This window comes from Pogona vitticeps, chromosome 8 (genome assembly GCF_051106095.1).
Source record: "Pogona vitticeps strain Pit_001003342236 chromosome 8, PviZW2.1, whole genome shotgun sequence".
In the NCBI taxonomy this organism is placed as follows: Eukaryota; Metazoa; Chordata; class Lepidosauria; order Squamata; family Agamidae; genus Pogona; species Pogona vitticeps.
Window position 1 is genome coordinate 22,696,090 of NC_135790.1, and position 19,531 is coordinate 22,715,620.

A 19,531-nucleotide genomic window follows, 5' to 3' on the forward strand; every position below is an offset into this window, starting at 1 on the left:
GGAGCATGGCATCACAAGAACAACTATCTACCATTTTAAAAATGCTGATATTTTAATAGTTTGCAGCAATAGTTGTGGTTGTTTAAAATGTGGATAATGTTATTCTATCATTTGTCCACTAGGTGGAATTAGTCTCAATTTTATTAACAAGGAGTCATTTTTGTTCTCTGCAGGAAAGCAGGAATGTGTAACTTCCCAACATCCTCCATGTATTGTGCAGTATCAGTTCCGTGACACAAAAATGGGAAATAAATGTTTTGACCAGTACAACTCCATTCCTAACATTAAATGATGACTTCATTCACTCTGTAGAAAAATGGAACCAGGAATTCAATGACCTTCACCCCACCATCAGCCTCAGCCTGGCCTAGTGATGATGAAGATCCATTTTCTAGACAGCGCTGTACAAGTTCATAACATGCAGTTAAGCACCACATGTTACTGACAATCAGCAGATACATCTATATGCTTCCCATTTCTACTCAGTATATATTACTATATGCATTATGAGAGATGTGAAAATTTGTAAAAAGTGGTTAACATTTCAGTTAACAGTCATGAAATTTTCAGTGAATTCTCTTTTGAAAAATCGGTAGTCGGTGACTTAACACAGAGCCAAAAAACAATGCAAAGCACAATGAGCTGTGTTTCAAAAATAAATGATTTGTCAATTTTTTAATGGTTGCCACAATGTGGTTAAATATAACGTGTCCTCTGTCCATTGTTTATGACCAAGCCAGATCTGTTCTAATTCATCTTACACAGACTCTCAACTGAAGTATTTAAAGAAAGCATGTCTCAAATAGCAATAGCCATCCAAAGAAGTAACTAAACAGATTCAGTTTAGTAGTACCCAAAAGCAATATTTTGCATGACAAACCCTGAGCAGATAACAACAGAACGCCACTTGTTGTCATGCACAGGTCTCACTCAAAAGCACCGAAAAACATCAGGAATCTGCAGCTTATGCTCAAAAATGAAACTCCCGTCTTACAAGCTCTGGGTGTGGGGCTTGTACTTGTTTAAAGACAACCAACAAATTTGAAAAGAAACAAAAGAAACAAATAATAGTAAAGATGGAACTGGCAGCAGGAATACTGACGCAGCAACCAGACCCTGTGATAGACATGGGTGCCAACTTTCCCCCCCACATCTACATTGGAAACATTATTATAGGATCCAGTTATGTAATCCCCCCAATACCAGGGATTCATACACTTGCTCATCCTCATAAAGTGTATATGTCATCTTTGACAGCTTTTTATATTGGATAAACAGGCAGCACAAATGACCACATGGACACAGATCTGGTAATGGAAACAACAATATCCAGGAAACAGTGGAAGAACATCAAGGTAGCCATCCTTGAATAAAAGAACATGAAGAGCATGCTCCAAAGAGAAACAATTCAATAAGAATACATCAAGCAGTTCAATTCTGCCTCTCTTGGACTGAACAGGAAAAGGCGCTTTTCATCTCACGACATGTGTTAATCTTCTCCTGTATGCATTTCAGCATTGCTATCACTGTTATACATTTTATGGACTATTTTACCAACAATTTAATGGACAATTTTCTCTATTTGCCATTGTTACATTTCTCTAAACACGCTTTTTGAGGTTCTTCAGAAAGTTTCTCCTGACTTCTCCTTGGAATTTACTTTGTGGTGCTGCTTCATTACCAGTCTAGAAGGTATAACATTTTATACAGGGATGTGACATCACAGTTGCCACACAAAGAATTAACTGGGTGAATATTCATAGCTGCAAGTCATTCACACACCATAACTTAACATCTGGTTCTTCCTCTGCTCTGGAGTTGGCTGCCGTTTTGTTTTAACATATTTCTGTCATCTGCTTGTGGTGGCACAGACAAACTCAGGTAAGGACCCCTCAGCTCCACTCTTGGGGAAGATATCTTACCTTTGCCAGACAGATGCTTCCATGTCACTGTCGGTTCCGGTCTTCCAAAGGCCAAGCACAAGAGGGTTACGCTGCTGCCTTCATTGACAGTGATGTCTGATGTGATGTTTATAATCTGAGGAGGAACTGCAACAAGAAAGGTAGAAAAAAAATTAATACATGGCTCAGTCTTTTGTTTATCGTACTAAGGGCCACAACTTTCCTTGCCTTATCTGCTCAATGAAACGAACCCAACCACCTTACAACTCAAGAGGAGTATCAAACACCTTATAGTCATTTAGCACAAAATCTGAGGTTCAAACTGGGCTCAAAGCAAGTCTTCACTGTAGCACTTGATGGAAATCCTCTACCCAAGCACACACACTTTCTGTGACTTATGAGGTGGGGCACTGAAGAGAGGGGGGGTCAAGGTGTGCAACATAGGAAGCTAACAGCTGAAAGATGGGATTTTTCCACTCGAGGGTGAAGCGTCTGCACCATCACTCTTGGAGCTGGCCCTAGAATGCACACTGAACAGACACAGGCCCCATCACACTCGATTTCAACTGGGCAAAGGAATCCAGGTGAACCTGTTCCTATTTCGACCTTGGCGTGGGCCAAGGTAAATTCATTGTCAACCGTCCATCTGTATTTAGGATACCACCCCATCTGTACCTGACAATGGCACATGGATAGAAGATATCTGAAAATGTGAAGAATCAGACACACAGTTGCTGGCTAGGGAAATCTGCCATGGCACGATGCTATTTCTGATACTACTACTACTGCTACTAGTAGTTACCACTATTGTGAACATTTCACTACCAGCTACAATAGGTAAGGCTGCCTGTTTCATTTCTAGAATCCTACCGCTATCCCTTCCTTGCAGTTTGGTGCTATATCTCTCCCACAAGAAGGATGGTGGACAGGAAAGGATTGAAGGATGTATAGAAATCTGAGTTGGGATCCCACACGGACACCATACATTTTGCAGCACAGATGGTACCAGAAGGGCAAGTGAAGGAAAAAAAAAAGAGGGGTTGAATCTCCCAAACAAATAGCTTTCTCTCTCAACACACAAACTCAAAGTTTCTCATTGGTTTATCCTTGTGGACTGAACAAAGAACATGTTTTCCATTCAAGTGTAAATCATGAATTGTAAATTGAAATACTACTACAAATCCAAGTGTACTTACTTAAAAGTCAGGGTTATGTTTTTTTTTTTAAAGTTAAGTACATCTAAATTAACTTCTTCAGAGCAAATAATTTATTTATTTGTTTCCTTGATTATTTATAAGATCCATAAACTGTCTTTGAGGGTAAAGTTTCCCAAGCAGTGTGGAACAAAATTCTAAATCCAAACACGTAATAAAACAGTATCAACACTGGTAGAAATGATAAAATGCAGTTTAATCCAGATGGTACTATAGACACCATGACCCTAACAAAGAACAGCTAGATAGCTAGATAAACAGTTAACATTCAACCCTGTTAGTGTACTAAGAGATACTAAAAGATATTAGAGAAATACAGACATCAGGAGAACCTGTATATATAAAAGTAGTATATTGTATAAAATGTCAATGAATGCTAATGTATGCATATATCATAAGGAAAATGTGGCTATTCTATTTGACCCATTTGACCTCCCACATATGCATGCTGTATTTGAGTTATGATTTTGCACACAACATCAAGAGGGACATAGAAAGCACCCCCCCCCCGATGATTGTGAAATAACTCCAAGTACATTTGGCCATCCCTCGGGCCACCAACCTTTCACTTCCAGAAGCAAGACACTGCATACTTTCACCCAACTTCAAGAGCTGCTTCTTTGCTTTTGGGCTGAGACCAGGTGTTACTGAATATATGCCACTTATGTCCCATCTAGAAAGTATAGGATGGAGTGTGGTGTTGCAGATAAGAGTGATGGACTGGGAGGCAGTAGAACTAGATTGAAATATCCACTTGGCCATGAAAACTCTCTGTGTGTTTGTGTGTGTGTGTGTGTGTGTGTGTGTGTGTGTGTGTGTGTGTGTGTGTGTGTGTGTGTGTGTGTGTGTGTGTGTGTGTGTGTGTGTTTGCGAGAGAGAGAGAGAGAGAGAGAGAGAGAGAGAGAGAGAGAATTTAAAACCACTCATTAAATATCTCAGATACCTTGAAAAGCCTATTGGGATCACTATAAATCAGCTGCAGCTTGATGGCACAAAGCAAACAGTCTTACGTAGATTGATCTTGCCTGCTTTGAAACCCTCTTATCATACTGTCCGGGGATGGTGGGAAGTGCATTCAAGGGAATCTGGAGGGCACCAGGTTAGAAAACGCAGATCTAGACTTTCCATCACAGCTACCTAGAAATGATAAAATGCAGTTAAATCCACCTACCTACCTACCTACCTACCTACCTACCTACCTACCTACCTACCTACCTACCTACCTACCTACCTACCTACCTACCTACCTACCTACCTACCTACCTACCTACCTACCTACCTACCTACCTACCTACCAGTCCTAAACTTTCCTAGGTATACCTCTGCATGAGGTAAATTCTGGAAAATAGCATGTTGCTGTCAATGTCATGTAAAAGTTGAGTTCTGCTTCTCTTTTCCTTCTGCTTTCTCCTCCCCCCTTGAACCACCCCAATGATACACCTTGCCTTTAAGGGCAAAGACTTTAAACCATTTGAAAATATCTTAAAAGCTCAAGGAAAGAGGTAGAAAGAAAAATACTTTCTCTTTCAATCTGCCCGTTCTGCTCCTGGCAATATAATGTGCAGCAGATTTAAAGGACAGCTGATGCCTTGAGGAAAGCTGAAAAACAACCTATGGAGAGAAATGATTCAGCCTTTTTGAATCTACATTTCCCCTATATTTTCTGCTCACACGTTCTTTATTACAAAGGACACCGCCGAGAAAACATGTTCTTCAAGGATTCATCTGCGTCTCTGCTGTTTATTCCCCACCTGAATAATAATCTCTTGTTTGTGCCTTCACAGCTGGTTGCTATGGCAGTTATTATGTCCTTGGTATCTCACTTTCGTATCACAATGGCCGCAGAAGGAATAAGAATCTGGTTCAAGGAGAAGGTGGGTCCCCCTCTAGGCTGAAGCAAAGGTCCATCCATGGAATTGCATCAAGAGCTTCCAAAAAGTGAAGGGGTTTTGTGGTGTATATTCAAATGAAGGAGATTATCTAGGATTACAAGCACAGACATGGAAGATAAAGCCTACTGTCACCACAGGCAAGGTGAACAGCGAGCCAGTTCTGACAGGGGAGACGGACAAAATGAACACAATACAAGGCTCCTCTTGGTGAGGATTATGGCATAGTGCCCCTCTTTCTTTTTTTAAAGGAAGAGAAGTTAGAGAAATGCATCTTAGCACCGTGCATCAAAACTCCAGGGAGAAGAAGGAGTGCCCCCCCCCTGTTAATGCCGGAAAAAATGTTTTTTGTCATGAAACGGAGCAACACTTAAGACAGACAGCCAAGGAAAGAGGCTGGTGGGAGGGAAAGAAACTCCGTATGTTCTTACATAACGCTGTCCACGGTTAGCGTAGCAATTTGGAAGGGTCCAGTAGCAAAACCACTGAGCCTTAGAAACGTGACCCTTTTTGACGTAAAAAAAGAAAACTTTTCCTAACTACATTTCCAAGTCACCTTGTGCTCCAAAAGAAAATGTCTCACAGTTTTTAGAACATCTGCTCTAGTGTTTAAAAGAAAAGGAATGGAAAAGATAACTATTTTCCCCCCAAGAAAAAGTGAACCACCTTTTAAGCCTGTTGGGTTCACTATACCTAAAGATCAGGAATTTTGAACCAGTTTACTTTGACGGTTTGTGCTTAAAGTGCAGGAGAAGGCAAAGTTGTCTTTCACTGTTGTTCCTTCAGCTATGGAAGTATTTCTCAAAAAAAAAACTTTTGAGATTGTTTTGTTCCCCATCATTACTTCTATATGGTTGGAGAGTTTCAGACCTCATCAGAGAATATTCACTGAGATTAATCCAACCCCCCCCCCCCGGCTTATTCACAAATAGGATGTGTAACCTGGGGCACAACTAAGTAAAGGTAGAGGTTTTCCCTTGACAATTTGTCCAGTGGTGTCTGACTCTAGGCGGTGGTGCTCATCTCCATTTCCAACCCATAGAGCTAGCATTTGTCTGAAGACAATCTTCCATGGTCACGTGGCTAGCATGACTGGACACGGAACGCCGTTACCTTCCCACTGATATTTATCAACTCACAGTTTTGCATTTTTGCATGCTTTCAAACTACTAGGTTGGCAGAAGCTGGGACAAAGCGACGGGGTCTCACTCCATCATGTGGATTTGATCTTATGACTGCAGGTCTTCTGACCTTGCAGCACAGAGGCTTCTGTGGTTTAACCCGCAGCGCCACCACATCCCTTCGTGGGCCTAGCTAAATAAATTTTAATATCATTTAAGGTAGCTGTAGGGCTGTCCTGCAACCCTTTCTGGTTCTTCTCTCTCAGCCCATTAAATCATTCATTCTCCAGCATGAATTGATTATTTTATTTTCTTTCAATATTTACTGAACAGAATATTTTCTGAAAGGGGAAGTTCCCGCATCTCAAACTGAGAATGAAAAGGTTAAGTCCAATGGTTATGTCCTACCTGAGTAGACTCATAGAACCCATGGGATTTACCCTGGTCTTTTTAAACACACGCATACAACCCCATTCATTCAATCTGTGGGTTTATGCTAGTTGGGAATAATAACTGGCTTTAGCGAGCAAAATCGTGTCGTGGGAAGGCGACGTCCGTGGAGATGCCAGTGCCGGCAACGTCTTTGAAACCTGACGTTTTTGGGCTGCAGCTCCTGAGAGCTCCCTCCTTCCATGCCCCCCATTTAGATAATGCATTATATCATGTCATGTCAGATCAGATCCCATTCTATTTACGATTGCTTTTCTCTCCTATGTTGTATTTTGTGAAGAGAGATGATAGGGAATGAGAACAAATTATTATGAATTGCTAGGATATAAATACACACCATGATTCCAGTGACATCACAAACCACTCAAGCTGTGCTCTGGTAGTTTATAACAATTGTTTCCAGGGCATCTCTCAGCGTGAGTATTTATAGCTTTATTCACTCCTTTCCCCATCCTCAATATGTATGAGGTACATACAATGTGGGTTTTTTTTTTTCCTCCCTCCCCCTTAAAGTGGCATATGAAATTCTCCTTTGATTTCTTCCCTGGATTTTGAGGTTCTAAATTACATCCCTTTTGCACAGGGGCATCAACGGGTGGAAAAGGCCTATTTCTGATCTGTAGGTTACATTCAGAAAGAAAGGACGTGCAGTCTCTTAAATAAAAATAAAATGTGGTGGCTCCATCAAGACACATGCTTTTGTCTCTGTGCAGAATGCTACAGGGTTATTCTCCCTCCTCCATTTGAAGTGAGTTGTCCTGGTCATATATACGATCCAGATTAAGCTGCAGGGACTTCAGCAAAGAGAGGAAGGGAAGGAATCAATGAAAAAAATATATAGGGATAGTTGCCTGGCAACTAGTTATGTACATCCTTTTGATTCTCCCACCCACTCCTCTCTTTCCCAGAATAGAGCCTCCTGTGGAGTATAAAATGTAGGTGGAGGGGACAAGGAGACAGGCCCTTGTGTAGCATCTCGGTGAGTCAGCAGCATGCCTGTGCGGGAAGAGTTTAGGCTGCTCTGCTTGCTGAATGTTATCCTTCCTCTAGCTATTCTTCATTATTTAAGGAAGGAAGGAAGGAAGGAAGGAAGGAAGGAAGGAAGGAAGGAAGGAAGGAAGGAAGGAAGGAAGGAAGGAAGGAAGGAAGGAAGGAAGGAAGGAAGGAAGGAAGGAAGGAAGGAAGGAAGGAAGGAAGGAAGGAAGGAAGGAAGGAAGGAAGGAAGGAAGGAAGGAAGGAAGGAGCTGTTAATGGATAGAAGGAAGGTAGGAGCTGTTAATGGATGGATGGAAGGAAGGAAGGAAGGAAGGAAGGAAGGAAGGAAGGAAGGAAGGAAGGAAGGAAGGAAGGAAGGAAGGAAGGAAGGATGCTAGGAAGAGAAAGGCCTGTTCACAACTGGCACAGGAGACCACCAAAAGGGCTAGGAAAGAATCCTGCTTAAAACCCTGGTGGATGGCTGCCAGTTACATCTGGTACTACTGGACTTGCTGGGACATGGAGCCCAAAATAAGGAAGATGGCTATTTCTCTTCCTAAGGAAAAAAGGAAGGCAGAAAGTCAGTTTACTGCACACTCCTTGGAGTTCTCAAGTAAGTTCTTATAAGTAATGAGCTACTAGCAATTCATTTCTAATTAAGCTTAAGAGAAAGTTCATCCACACAAGATATGTGGCTTGGACAGATGTTGGTTAGAATCAGATGTCTATTTCTCTTAGTTTCCTTTGAATGTGGTCCAGATTCTTCCAAGTTGAGTTTCTATACCAGAACATATCTCCTTCCTTCCTTCCTTCCTTCCTTCCTTCCTTCCTTCCTTCCTTCCTTCCTTCCTTCCTTCCTTCCTTCCTTCCTTCCTTCCTTCCTTCCTTCCTTCCTTCCTTCCTTCCTTCCTTCCTTCCTTCCTTCCTGCCTGCCTGCCTGCCTGCCTGCCTGCCTGCCTGCCTGCCTGCCTTCCTTCCTGCCTTCCTGCCTTCCTGCCTTCCTTCCTGCCTTCCTGCCTTCCTGCCTTCCTTCCACGCACTCCCAGAATGCCCAAGTGGTTCTGGGGATTGTAGTCCAAAAAAAATGAACTTTCCTAAGTTGTGGCTTTCAGAGGTGGGGGGGATCTTTAATAAGTAATAACTTTGTTATTAATAATCAATTCTGACTTATGGCGCCCCTTTTCATGGTTTTCCAGGCATAACGTATGTATGTATCAGATATGATGGGGGCATCTATGGACCCCCTTTCTAGGTGATGCATGTGTGCAGTGCGGTGCTGCCAACCTTTGTTTCATACCAGACCCAGGAATGCAGATGTTTCCTGGATGTATGAAAAGTAAGGTACCAGTGTTCAGGGCCTACCATTTGACACACAATGGCTGATTAGGTGCATCTTGAACATCTATCAGTGCACAGTACACATCCAATTACATTTTCCTAATATAGCTCAAAACAGTGAATAACCACATTGTTGGCCTCTGAACTGTGCAAAGATGACAGACAACGCCACACAGAGAGGTTGAGAAGGAGTCTCCCCAGGTCTGAGGCCCTAAATTCTCAGGAAATGGAAAACTGCTTGACCCAACATAGCTGCTTTTGATCACCACTTAACAGTTGACAAATTTTAAACTCCCATAGTATTACTGGGACAGGGGGAGTGGCACCTCCTCCCACAAACAGTTAGCCGTGCATGGGTTGCCAGGTCTGTAGCTTCCCATTCATTCAAGCCTGTGAGATGGACAGACCCTTGTGTAAAAAGACAGGTATGCCAATGTTGAATAAAGCTTAGGTGTGCAACACTTTTGGTATGAAGCAGATAGTCTTGGTACCCACTGGGAGTGGGGAGGAGATAGGTACCAGCCATTAAAGTCACTACTATACCACAGCTAGAATTCTGCTGGTGTTCACTATAAAAACTGCATAACTTTCCATTTGCTAATTGCTGCTAATGGATGAAGTGCTGGGATGCCCATTGCTTGCGCAGTTGGGTTCATGACCTGGCAAGCCATCAAGATGCTCTCTGTTAACTAGTTAATTAGCCACAGCAAGTTGCTCAAAGTGTAAACAAATGTCGGTAAGATTCTGGCTGAAAGGATAAAGTTTTCTTTTCTTTCTTTTTAGTAGGACTGATCCTGAGATTTGCCTCCCTGCCTGGAGACACAGGGAACTGTAGCAGTTTCCTAAGCCTTTAGCTGTCTCTCTCAGACTTCGCCATCCTAAGATAGGAGCTCAGCTTCCAGCCCATTACAGCACTACCATTGAGCAAAAATTCATTCTCATCAAAGAGGCTGATGGCTGTTACTTCGGTTGCTAAATGGCGTCAGGTACTGCTGAAGACAATACTTCTGGAGGGGGCACCAGGAGGCCAGTCTACCTCCACCACCCCAAAAAATCCCGAGTCTTCTGGGACAGGTAGGAAAAAAAATATTAGCTTGTTAATGCATTGTGCTAAGGAAAGCAACGTGTTAACCGTCTCCCTCTGCCTGCAAAGACCAAAATCATGTTCTCTTTGTACCTGTCATATCAAACAGGAGGGGGCACATATGCTTGGGGAAGCCCCACCCACTTTTTTTTATTGTTGCTTTGTTCAAAGTATAAAATAAAGCAGCCTAAAAATCGCTGATAAAAACATGATAACCGAGTCTCATTACAGCCAAAGACAAGTCTCATATTTTAGCATTTTTATTAAAGCTTTTTAAATTACTGAATGTCTGGTATATTCAATACCAGCCTAAGTGATTTATATTAGTCTATCCCCAGATCCTCCATCTAATAAATAACTTGGCAATCTCCTAACCCATAAATATCCCCAACCCAGGCAAAAAGCAATTAAAGCAAGGTTTTTCCCTCTCTCTCTCTCTCTCTCTCTCTCTCTCTCTCTCTCTTTTTTTAAAGATGCTGCTTCCTAACACTTCAGTCTGCAGTGTCATTGGCTGCTCTGCTTGGATTATTTCACACCATTTGCCCTGGAATGCAACCAGAGGCAGGGGGGAAAGGGAGGGAAGAGGAGACGTGGGTTCCAGCCCACCCCCCCACATCTGGAATTTATGTCCTGGCTCCAATTTAGAAATGAGGCACATACAAAACAATTTTTGAGCGTTAAACATGTCACAATGATGCAGAGATGTTACCGAGGAAAACATTATTTCCAGCAACAAGTGTTCTCGGGCCGCCTGAGACCGCTTAGGATGCTAAAATATTGTTTAAAAGCACTTCAGGAAATAGTGGAGCAAAAAAAAAATTAAATGCTGCAGTGTGAAGCACTGAAACAGCAGACTAAAACGTTATTAAAGGCTCCCAGGTTGCCAGTCCAGAATATATTTCAGGTTAATAAGGTTCACTTTCAAGCTGAGTAAAGGACACTTATATTTTACTGGGGGGGGGGGGGGTTAGGGTGAGTAAGGAAGGTGGCCGGGAGGAGGATGGAAAAGTTAGGGGAAGTCCAGGACCATAAACCAAAGAGGCCCTCCCAAAAAATGATTTTGATGTTCACTCGAATCTTGATCTGCATTATTTTTATAGCGGAGGTTGATTGTCGGAACAGACGTAAAAGTGGGCAACCTGGTGCACAACATTGAACAATAAAAGCAAAGTGTGCTGCTTATATACCACCCTATAGCACTTAAAGCACTTTCTGGATGGTTTACAATTTAAATATGCAGGCTACACATTGTGCCTCCCCCAGCGAGATACTCAACTTATTGACCTCATAAGGATGGAAGGCTGAGTTAAACTTGAGCCAGCTACCTGAAATCAAACTCAGGTCATGAACAGAGTCTTGACTGAAGTACTGCAATTTAGCCACTGCACTATGAAGCTCCTATGGAATAAAGTTCCATGAAGCACTTCAATACAGCTACAGACCAGCAACTATCCAATGCAGCACCGTTTCCCATCCAGTCTGCCTAAAGGTGGGAGTGAGCCTCCATCAAGAAGTACAAGAATGCAGTTTCCTCCCAAAAGAAAGAGGGGACTTATACTTTCCAGGAAAAAAGCAGGGAAAAGGGACTACATAGGGCTGGGAGTTGTTTCTGTTTATTTTCCTAATGATCACTAGTAGTGATGAGTCTTTTGTGTCTAAAAGAAAGGGCCCAAACACAAAACAAGCTCTCTTTCATGTAGAAACAAATGATGATGACAACGACAATGATTTTTTAAAAGAGGACATGAACATTTGCATTTCTTTCATGTTCCCTTTTGTCTGTCAAATCGCCCGATAAATTTTTCATCCCATAGCATTGCAAGGGTTGCCAGTACCCAATTAGAATGTTCAGGGAGAGTGGGAATTTTGAATCTGTAAAAGTGCCTGGAATTCAGTAGAGAGTATTCATGGATTCAGTGCCTCCTTGTGGCCATTGCTGTGCTTGGAGCTCCTGGTACTCTCAGTCTTGAGTTACTGCCAATCGGCTGTCTGTCTGGCTACCTGGTGACCAGCTGGGCCACCATCTTGGATCCTTCCTTTTTTGCCACTTTTCCTCATTTTTTCAGTCCCTCTTAGAGCACCTGAGACCTTTTGAGTCTGCAGGTTCTTTGAAAGGCCCCACATACTCCCATGTCTGGGTTGCTCACCCCCATCTTAGGGTGTTATCCCACAGGCATATATCTCACATTCTGGAACACCTGTAGCATGGCCCGATGCAAGCTATTTCCTGAGGATCACATGACATACCAGGAATTGTCCTTTGTGGTCCAGGTGCAGAGCTACTACCTTTGGGGGGGCTGGCTGGAGCGATTCCCCAACAGACAGAAGGATTGTTTTAAGGGAGATCATTCTCATCAAAGCAGCTATCTCGGATGTGATCTCTCTCTCTCTCTCTCTCTCACACACACACACACACACACAGACACCTCTCTTACTTGATGTCTAATCGCACCCTTCACCTCTGTGAAAGATTTGGCATCTTGCACATGTTTCTCCCCTAGAAAAGTAATTTATGATCCAAAACCCCAGAGCAGGGGGAGGAAAAGCCACAGATTACTGCTACTCAAATGCCAAATGGGAATGAATTTCTCATACCCTCTTTTCCTTCCAAGGCAAGCAGCTGTTTCACACCCATCCAAATCAGTTTATGAATTCCACTCCTTGTCTCACTCTTTTTAATTATTGCAGTAGTCTCTCCTGGTGCCCAAATCCTCCAAACAATCTAGACAACAATCCATAATTCCGTCTGCCTTTTAAAATAAATAAATAAAGGGCTTCAAAGGAAATTAAAAGTCTGCTGGCCCCATTCCAGGCAGTGGGTGAGAACCTTAAGTCTAATGCCAAAACAGCTGCTTGCGGAAACATCTCAGAAGATATCCTGAAATATGCCTTGGGGTGCACTGCACGGTCTCCAATTCTCTTGTGAAAGGACTAGCAGTTCAAAATGAAACAGCAGACATCAAGCTTATTTCTCCTGAAAGGCAATCTAGACCCGCCCTGGCACAGTAGGGACGTAAATCCTTGCGTGGTCTTAAGATGAAGGAAAGGAATTTTGCAGGTCTTGAAAATTCCTGGATATAACATTTCATCATGCAGTCTCCATCAATAAGCTCACCTCAAAACAAAGAATTTGGCGAATTAGCTTCAAACCCAAATAGCACAAATTCTCTTTTTTAAATAAAATCAGTCTTCCTTCAGGACTCAGATACTCAAATGAAACAACTTGCACAAGAGTTTTTTTTTAATGCATCCATAGAATCTAAAAGTAGGGAACACTTCCCATCCCTGAGGTTCAGTAGTTATGCCTACTGACAGATATTGCCACATAACCCCTCTTTCTTTGCAAAGAGGTGGAGCAAAGCTATGTTTCCAAGCCAACCACTTTCCCAAAACTAAGCTTAAGTCTTTAGTACTTGAGGGCCTCACCATTTGTCAGAGCCTCTCTCCCTCAGAACATCAGCCCATGCCACCAGCTCTTGACAGGGCTGGCTTAACTGGGTTGCCACACCATGAGAAGAGGCTAAGAGGACAGGAAGCATCCCCTCTTGACTGTGGCTCCCACCTTATGGAATGGGTTCTGGGTGGAAATTCATCAGCCCTCCTCCCTCCCATCATTTAAGAGGATGCTTTCAACTCTAATGTTTTCAGAAGCTTTTAAGGGCAGCCCATCGTAGGTTATTTCTATAGGTGCTCCTCTACGCCGTCATTGGCTAGGGTTTCTTTAGTTATTGTATTTCTGTTCTTAAAAATTTATTATTATTTGTTGATGTTTGGGTTATTGTTTTTCATGCAAAATCTGTTTAGGGTTAGGGTTGGCCACTAAATCAGCAGTGTAGAAATACATAAATGCATAAATAAATGCATGAATGCTTGAATGCATGAAGAAAGAAAGAAAGAAAGAAAGAAAGAAAGAAAGAAAGAAAGAAAGAAAGAAAGAAAGAAAGAAAGAAAGAAAGAAAGAAAGAGCTGTTAATGGATAGAAGGAAGGAAGGAGATGTTAATGGATAGAAGGAAGGAAGGAAGGAAGGAAGGAAGGAAGGAAGGAAGGAAGGAAGGAAGGAAGGAAGGAAGGAAGGAAGGAAGGAAGGAAGGAAGGAAGGAAGGAAGGAGGGAGCTGTTAATGGATAGAAGGAAGGAAGAAGGAAGGAAAAAAGGAGGGAAGGAGCTGTTAATGGAAGGAAGGAAGGAAGGAAGGAACGAACGAACGAACGAACGAACGAAGGAACGAAGGAACGAAGGAACGAAGGAAGAGAGAGAGAGAGAGAGAGAAAGAAAGAAAGAAAGAAAGAAAGAAAGAAAGAAAGAAAGAAAGAAAGAAAGAAAGAAAGAAAGAAAGAAAGAAAGAAAGAAAGGCTGAACTTTGGACAGCCACCTCCTTCTCTGAAACCATATCACATTAGAGCTCTTTCTGTTCCTTATATTTTAAAATGTGAGGTTCTAGGTACCAAATGTTTTGGTCACCTTCGAGAAGAAGAAAGGAAAAAGTCCAACTCACGCCAAGGTCTCAATGGCATCGGAGATAACCAGGATTACCTTGGAGACTCCTAGCTCAAATAATTTCTTCTGCTTTTCTAAATTAAGTGTATCTGTGCCTAAACTCAGGACAGGAATAAACTGAGGTAAGAAACTTCTAAATGATCTCCATAGCAACAGTACGAACTCAGCCCAACACCTCAAGGCTATTTTCACTACTTGAATATTTTATATTCAGTCATGAGATTTCTGAGTTTTGAACAACATGTTGTGACATATGCAAATCATTACTAAGAACCTGGCAACCTCTCTCTCTCTCTCTCTCTCTCTCTCTCTCTCTCTCTCTCTCTCTCTGTGTGTGTGTGTGTGTGTGTGTGTGTGTGTGTGTGCATGTGCGCGTGCACGTGCCTATATAAACTGATGAGGTTGCCCTGTCAATTTAATGGATGACAGGGGAAGAGAAGATGCTCACTGCAACTCAGTGCATGCAACTGAGGCTGACTACGTGGGCTGTTTAGCCCACTATTTGGAGAGATGCAGGGACATTTTATTTATTTATTTATTTATTTATTTTATTAGACTTTTATACCACCCATCTAGAACATGTCTACTCTGGGCGGTTTACACAAAACACAAAGATGCAAATATAATAAAATGTATATGCATTTACAAATATGTGGGTGTTATTTCAAGGATGACAATCAGATGGTGTCTTTGCTATGGTACACCAGTCCATCGCCAGAGAATTCCTAACCACACCTTTCTGGCCCATGTCAAGGAGATTCTACTTTTTGGTGAAGGTAGGATTGCTCTTGTTTGGATCGGTTCCAGAGCATGCGATTGCTGGAAGTGAACCAAAGCAAGCCTTCCTTTTTCAATTTGCCAATATATGCATTGAAGTGGCTTAATAAACAAGCCACTTCAGGATGTCAGCCAATAAATCATTTCCCTCTCTGCAAGGGAAGTGTATGTATGTAGACTATCACTGATGCACTACATCATTAAAAAAATTAAAAACAGTCTGGGTTTTTGTGTTTTTTGTTTGATTGTGTTTTTTTGGTCCTATTGAAGGCCCAATGTAGAAAACGCCCGCAGTTGAATCCATGGCTTCAGTTGCAGGCTGTTTCTCATCCCATCCTTTAAGAGCAAGCAAATAAAAGATCTTTTAGTTTGTTTTATAACTGATGTAGTGTATCAGTGATAGCTCTAATCAAGCCCAACCATTCCTGAGCAGCCCACACTAGCTTGCTCCCTACTGCTAACAGAGCCATACCCACTGAGAGAAAGAAGAAGGTGGGTCAGTTTGTCCTAGATCAGTGTTTCCTAACCTGGGACTTGTGATGCCCCCAAGGGGATTACAAAGTGTTGGGTTTTTTTTTTTGGGGGGGGGGGAAGTTGCCTATATGTGTTGTAGCCCTTGTTAAATAATTTCTTCCCTGAAGTTGGTGTGTATGTGTATGTAAGAGAAACAGGTCCTTTAGGGTAAAAATAAACCTCTACTTTCTGAAAATGGATGACTTTGCTCCCTTAAAAATGCCTTTTTATGCAAATGTGGCAGAGCAGTTACAAGTTACTTGAGGATTATAAAAGGAGGTTGCAATTTGACACCCATCAATCACAGTGACAGATGATCTCTCCTCCTTATTACAACAATACACCCACAACAAAAACACACTGATCATTAAAATCACCCATCTCCTGAAAAGGACAAAAGCTGATCCCACAGCTATAAATACTCAACTCCCAAACAAACTGCACCAGAGCACAGAGTGCTACTCCTGCCCTCTGAAGAAACCGGCCACAGAGACTGGCGAAATGTTAGGAAGAACAACATTCAAAACATGGCCAAAGAGCCCGAAAAACCCACAAACCACCAATTTGAAAAAGGTTGGAAACCACTGTCTAGAAAATAAGAGACTAAGTGCAGACAAAAGACTCACATTCCAACACTTAAGAAAATGTCTTGAGGAAGAGGAGGATGGGATTATTGTCCAGCATGTTTTAAAGATAAGGAACATTTCCAGTGATAAAGACTATGCTGAAGCTGTGGAAATATAGCCTAACTGGGCAAAGTTGGAAGTTGCTCTAGGAAGTTATGAGAAGAAAAAAGTCCTGTCACTCTTGATTTCTAACATAATGTCTGAAATCCAAAAGTAAGCCACAACTAGAACAGGACCATTGAACCACTGGGGATTCAATGAGTTAGCACCTGTGTAAATCCCATTGGTCCATTTGGTCTACTTTAGTTGCTATTGAATTTCAGCTAATGGATAAACCGCACTGTGTAGGGTTTGATTAGAATTTGAAAAATCACTTTTCAATACCAGTTTGTTCCCATTACTGTTTATAGGGGTTGAACAGTAACTACCCTATTTCCCTGAAAATAAGACCTGTCCTGCAAAGAAGCCCTAGTATGATTTTTCAGGATGCTTGTAATATAAGCCCTACCCCAAAATAAGACCCAGTTAAGTGAAACCCCGTCCTCCACCCATGTGCAGCAACCAGAAGAAGGTAACATGACTGTCTTTGAATAAATGTAAATGGTTGTACATGGGGAAAAAAAACATCCCCTGAAAATAAGTCCTGATGTATTTTTGGAGCAAAAATTAATATAAGACTCTGTCTTATTTTCGGGAAAACACATTATTTGTCCTTTTTATGCACCATCAAACACTTCCAATTTATGAGGACCCCAGTACAGTTTTCAATGTACATGAGATATTTAAGAACTAGGCTATATTAGTGCGATCTCCCAGTGAGTTTCCTTGGCCAAATAGAAATTTGAACCCAAATCTCCTGAATCGTGATTCATCTCTCTATCTACTACACCGCACTGGCTCCCTAATTGTCATTAGCATGTTTTGTTTCAAAAAAGTTAACATCTTGTGTTGCATGTTACACTGCTTCCTACTTTAAGACTGACAAGAGAATGGCATAGTACAGTACTTGAAGAAATACTGTCTAAAAATGCTCCCCCCCCCCAATGCCCTTGAAATAAAAGTAACTGGAGAATGTTCCTCATTAAATCAATAAAAATAGCTTTGTTCCTCATTCATTCTGTCATTTTTGAAGTGTGATTTTGCTAGCCCCTCTTTGCATCTTCCCAAATGTTACTGATTGCCAGGTATCTGCTTAACTGTTACATCTTCCTCCAATGTTGTGGGTTTAGTTAAATCTTAAACCGAACTAGTGTTTATGCAGATTTAGTGCCAGAGCTTAAAAAGAAAAGATAGAAGTATTTGACAGGTGGAATTTTCTGTGTGGTGTAGGAGATAGGCTGACAACTAAGACTTAGGAGACCTACGTTTGAATCTCCACTTGGCCATGGGAACTCAAAATGGTAAAAGCAAACCTTGAGTATCTCACTTACTTTGAAAGCCCTATTAGGGTCCCATAAGTCAGCTCTGACTTGGTGGCACATGACAAACACAGTTTTTAAAAGGTGGTTTTTGCAAGACGCCCAAATAAAAACCCTAAAATGAAAATAAGTTCTTTGTTAAAGAGGGTGATCTGCAAACCATCTTGATGTAAATTTAATAACTAATATCAAAGTATCATATGGATTGTTATTGCTGATCCTTCAAGGAAAGATAAAGGGGAAAAGAAGTGCAGGAAGGAAAAGAATTTATCAACAGAAGAAGAGATTGATTTGCATGCAACTCAATATCATTGTTTAGAGCTGCCATATCCAGGGTCATTAGGCAAAGGTTCCCCTTGACATTTAGTCCAGTCGTGTCTGACACAGTGGTCATCCCCATTTCCAAGCCATAGAGCCAGCGTTTGTCCATAGATGGTTTCCGTGGTCATGTGGCCAGCGCGACTAGACATGGAATGCTGTGACCTTCCCACCAAGGTGGTACCTATTTATCAACTCGTATTTACAAACGTTTGAACTGCTAGGTTGGCAGGAGCTGGGACAAGCGACGGGAGCTCACTCCGTCATGTGGATTCAATCTTACAACTCCTGGTCTTCTGACCTTGCAGCACAGAGACTTTTGTGGTTTAACCCACAGCGCCACCACGTCCCTTTGCAGCGCCACCATGTCCCAGGGTCATTATGACATACCAAACCTTGGTCACAATTATTTTTTTCCTTCCTTCCTTCCTTCCTTCCTTCCTTCCTTCCTTCCTTCCTTCCTTCCTTCCTTCCTTCCTTCCTTCCTTCCTTCCTTCCTTCCTTCCTTCCTTCCTTCCTTCCTTCCTTCCTTCCTTCCTTCCTACCTACCTACCTACCTACCTACCTTCCTACCTACCTTCCTTCCTTCCTTCCTACCTACCTACCTACCTACCTACCTACCTACCTACCTAAGCCAATATAGAAAACATAGCTGGCTGCATGATCTGGAGAACTATAATTCAGAAAATTAACATTTTCAAGCTCTCTGACATCCAGCCTCTGCTAGGAGATGAATAAGAAGTTCCAGAGTGTGGTTAAGGTGCTAGATTCTGCTGTGTAACATATAAAATAATACTAAAGAAGAGAATGCCTCTGGGGATCAGTACAGTACATTTCCCTCACCTCTGCTAAGTAGCTCCAGTCCAGCTTTATGGGATTAAATAGAAGGCCTTTTAAGTAGACGGCATGATCTATGGAGACTGCCTTAAGCTCTGGCACTGCTTGCACTAGAAATTAAATAGTACTAGATCAGGCAAATCCCACTTTAATAACTAAATTTCTATTGTTGTCAGAGAGATTTGGTAGTTCTGTTCAGATGGCCAAAGGGAAGTTTGCAGAGGCATTGCACATGGTTAGCTTATGGTGAGTTACACTTGAAAACTTTGTTCTCTGTTTTGTTTAGAGACTCTTCCTGATTAAGAATGCTTGGTTTATTAATTTAAAATAGTTTCAACCCACCTTTGTCTTTTAAAAAGGACCCAAAGTGGCTTACATTAGTGTAAGACAAAGCCACAACAATCCACAACTAGTTACTAAGGGAAAGCCTGCCTGAAGAGAAAGGTCTTTGTCTACTTGCAGAAGTTCAGCAAAGCCTGGCCTACTGTGGGAGGGAGTTCCAAAGCCTGGGAGCAGCAACAGAGAAGGCCCTCTTCTGTGTCCTCCAACAAATACACTTGTGAAGGTGGAGGG

General features: G+C 41.9%; 1 protein-coding gene across 5 annotated transcripts in view; it reads right to left on the reverse strand.

Annotated features, from left to right (window-relative positions):
- LOC110078188 (opioid-binding protein/cell adhesion molecule homolog) overlaps positions 1 to 19,531 on the reverse strand; it is a 789,058-nt gene that overhangs the window by 104,484 nt on the left and 665,043 nt on the right. For all 5 annotated transcript variants that reach the window (XM_072979113.2, XM_072979111.2, XM_078379829.1 and 2 more), the window contains one exon: positions 1,923 to 2,048. In XM_072979113.2, the coding sequence (XP_072835214.2) occupies positions 1,923 to 2,048 (126 nt within the window). The remainder of the gene's footprint in view (positions 1 to 1,922; positions 2,049 to 19,531) is intronic.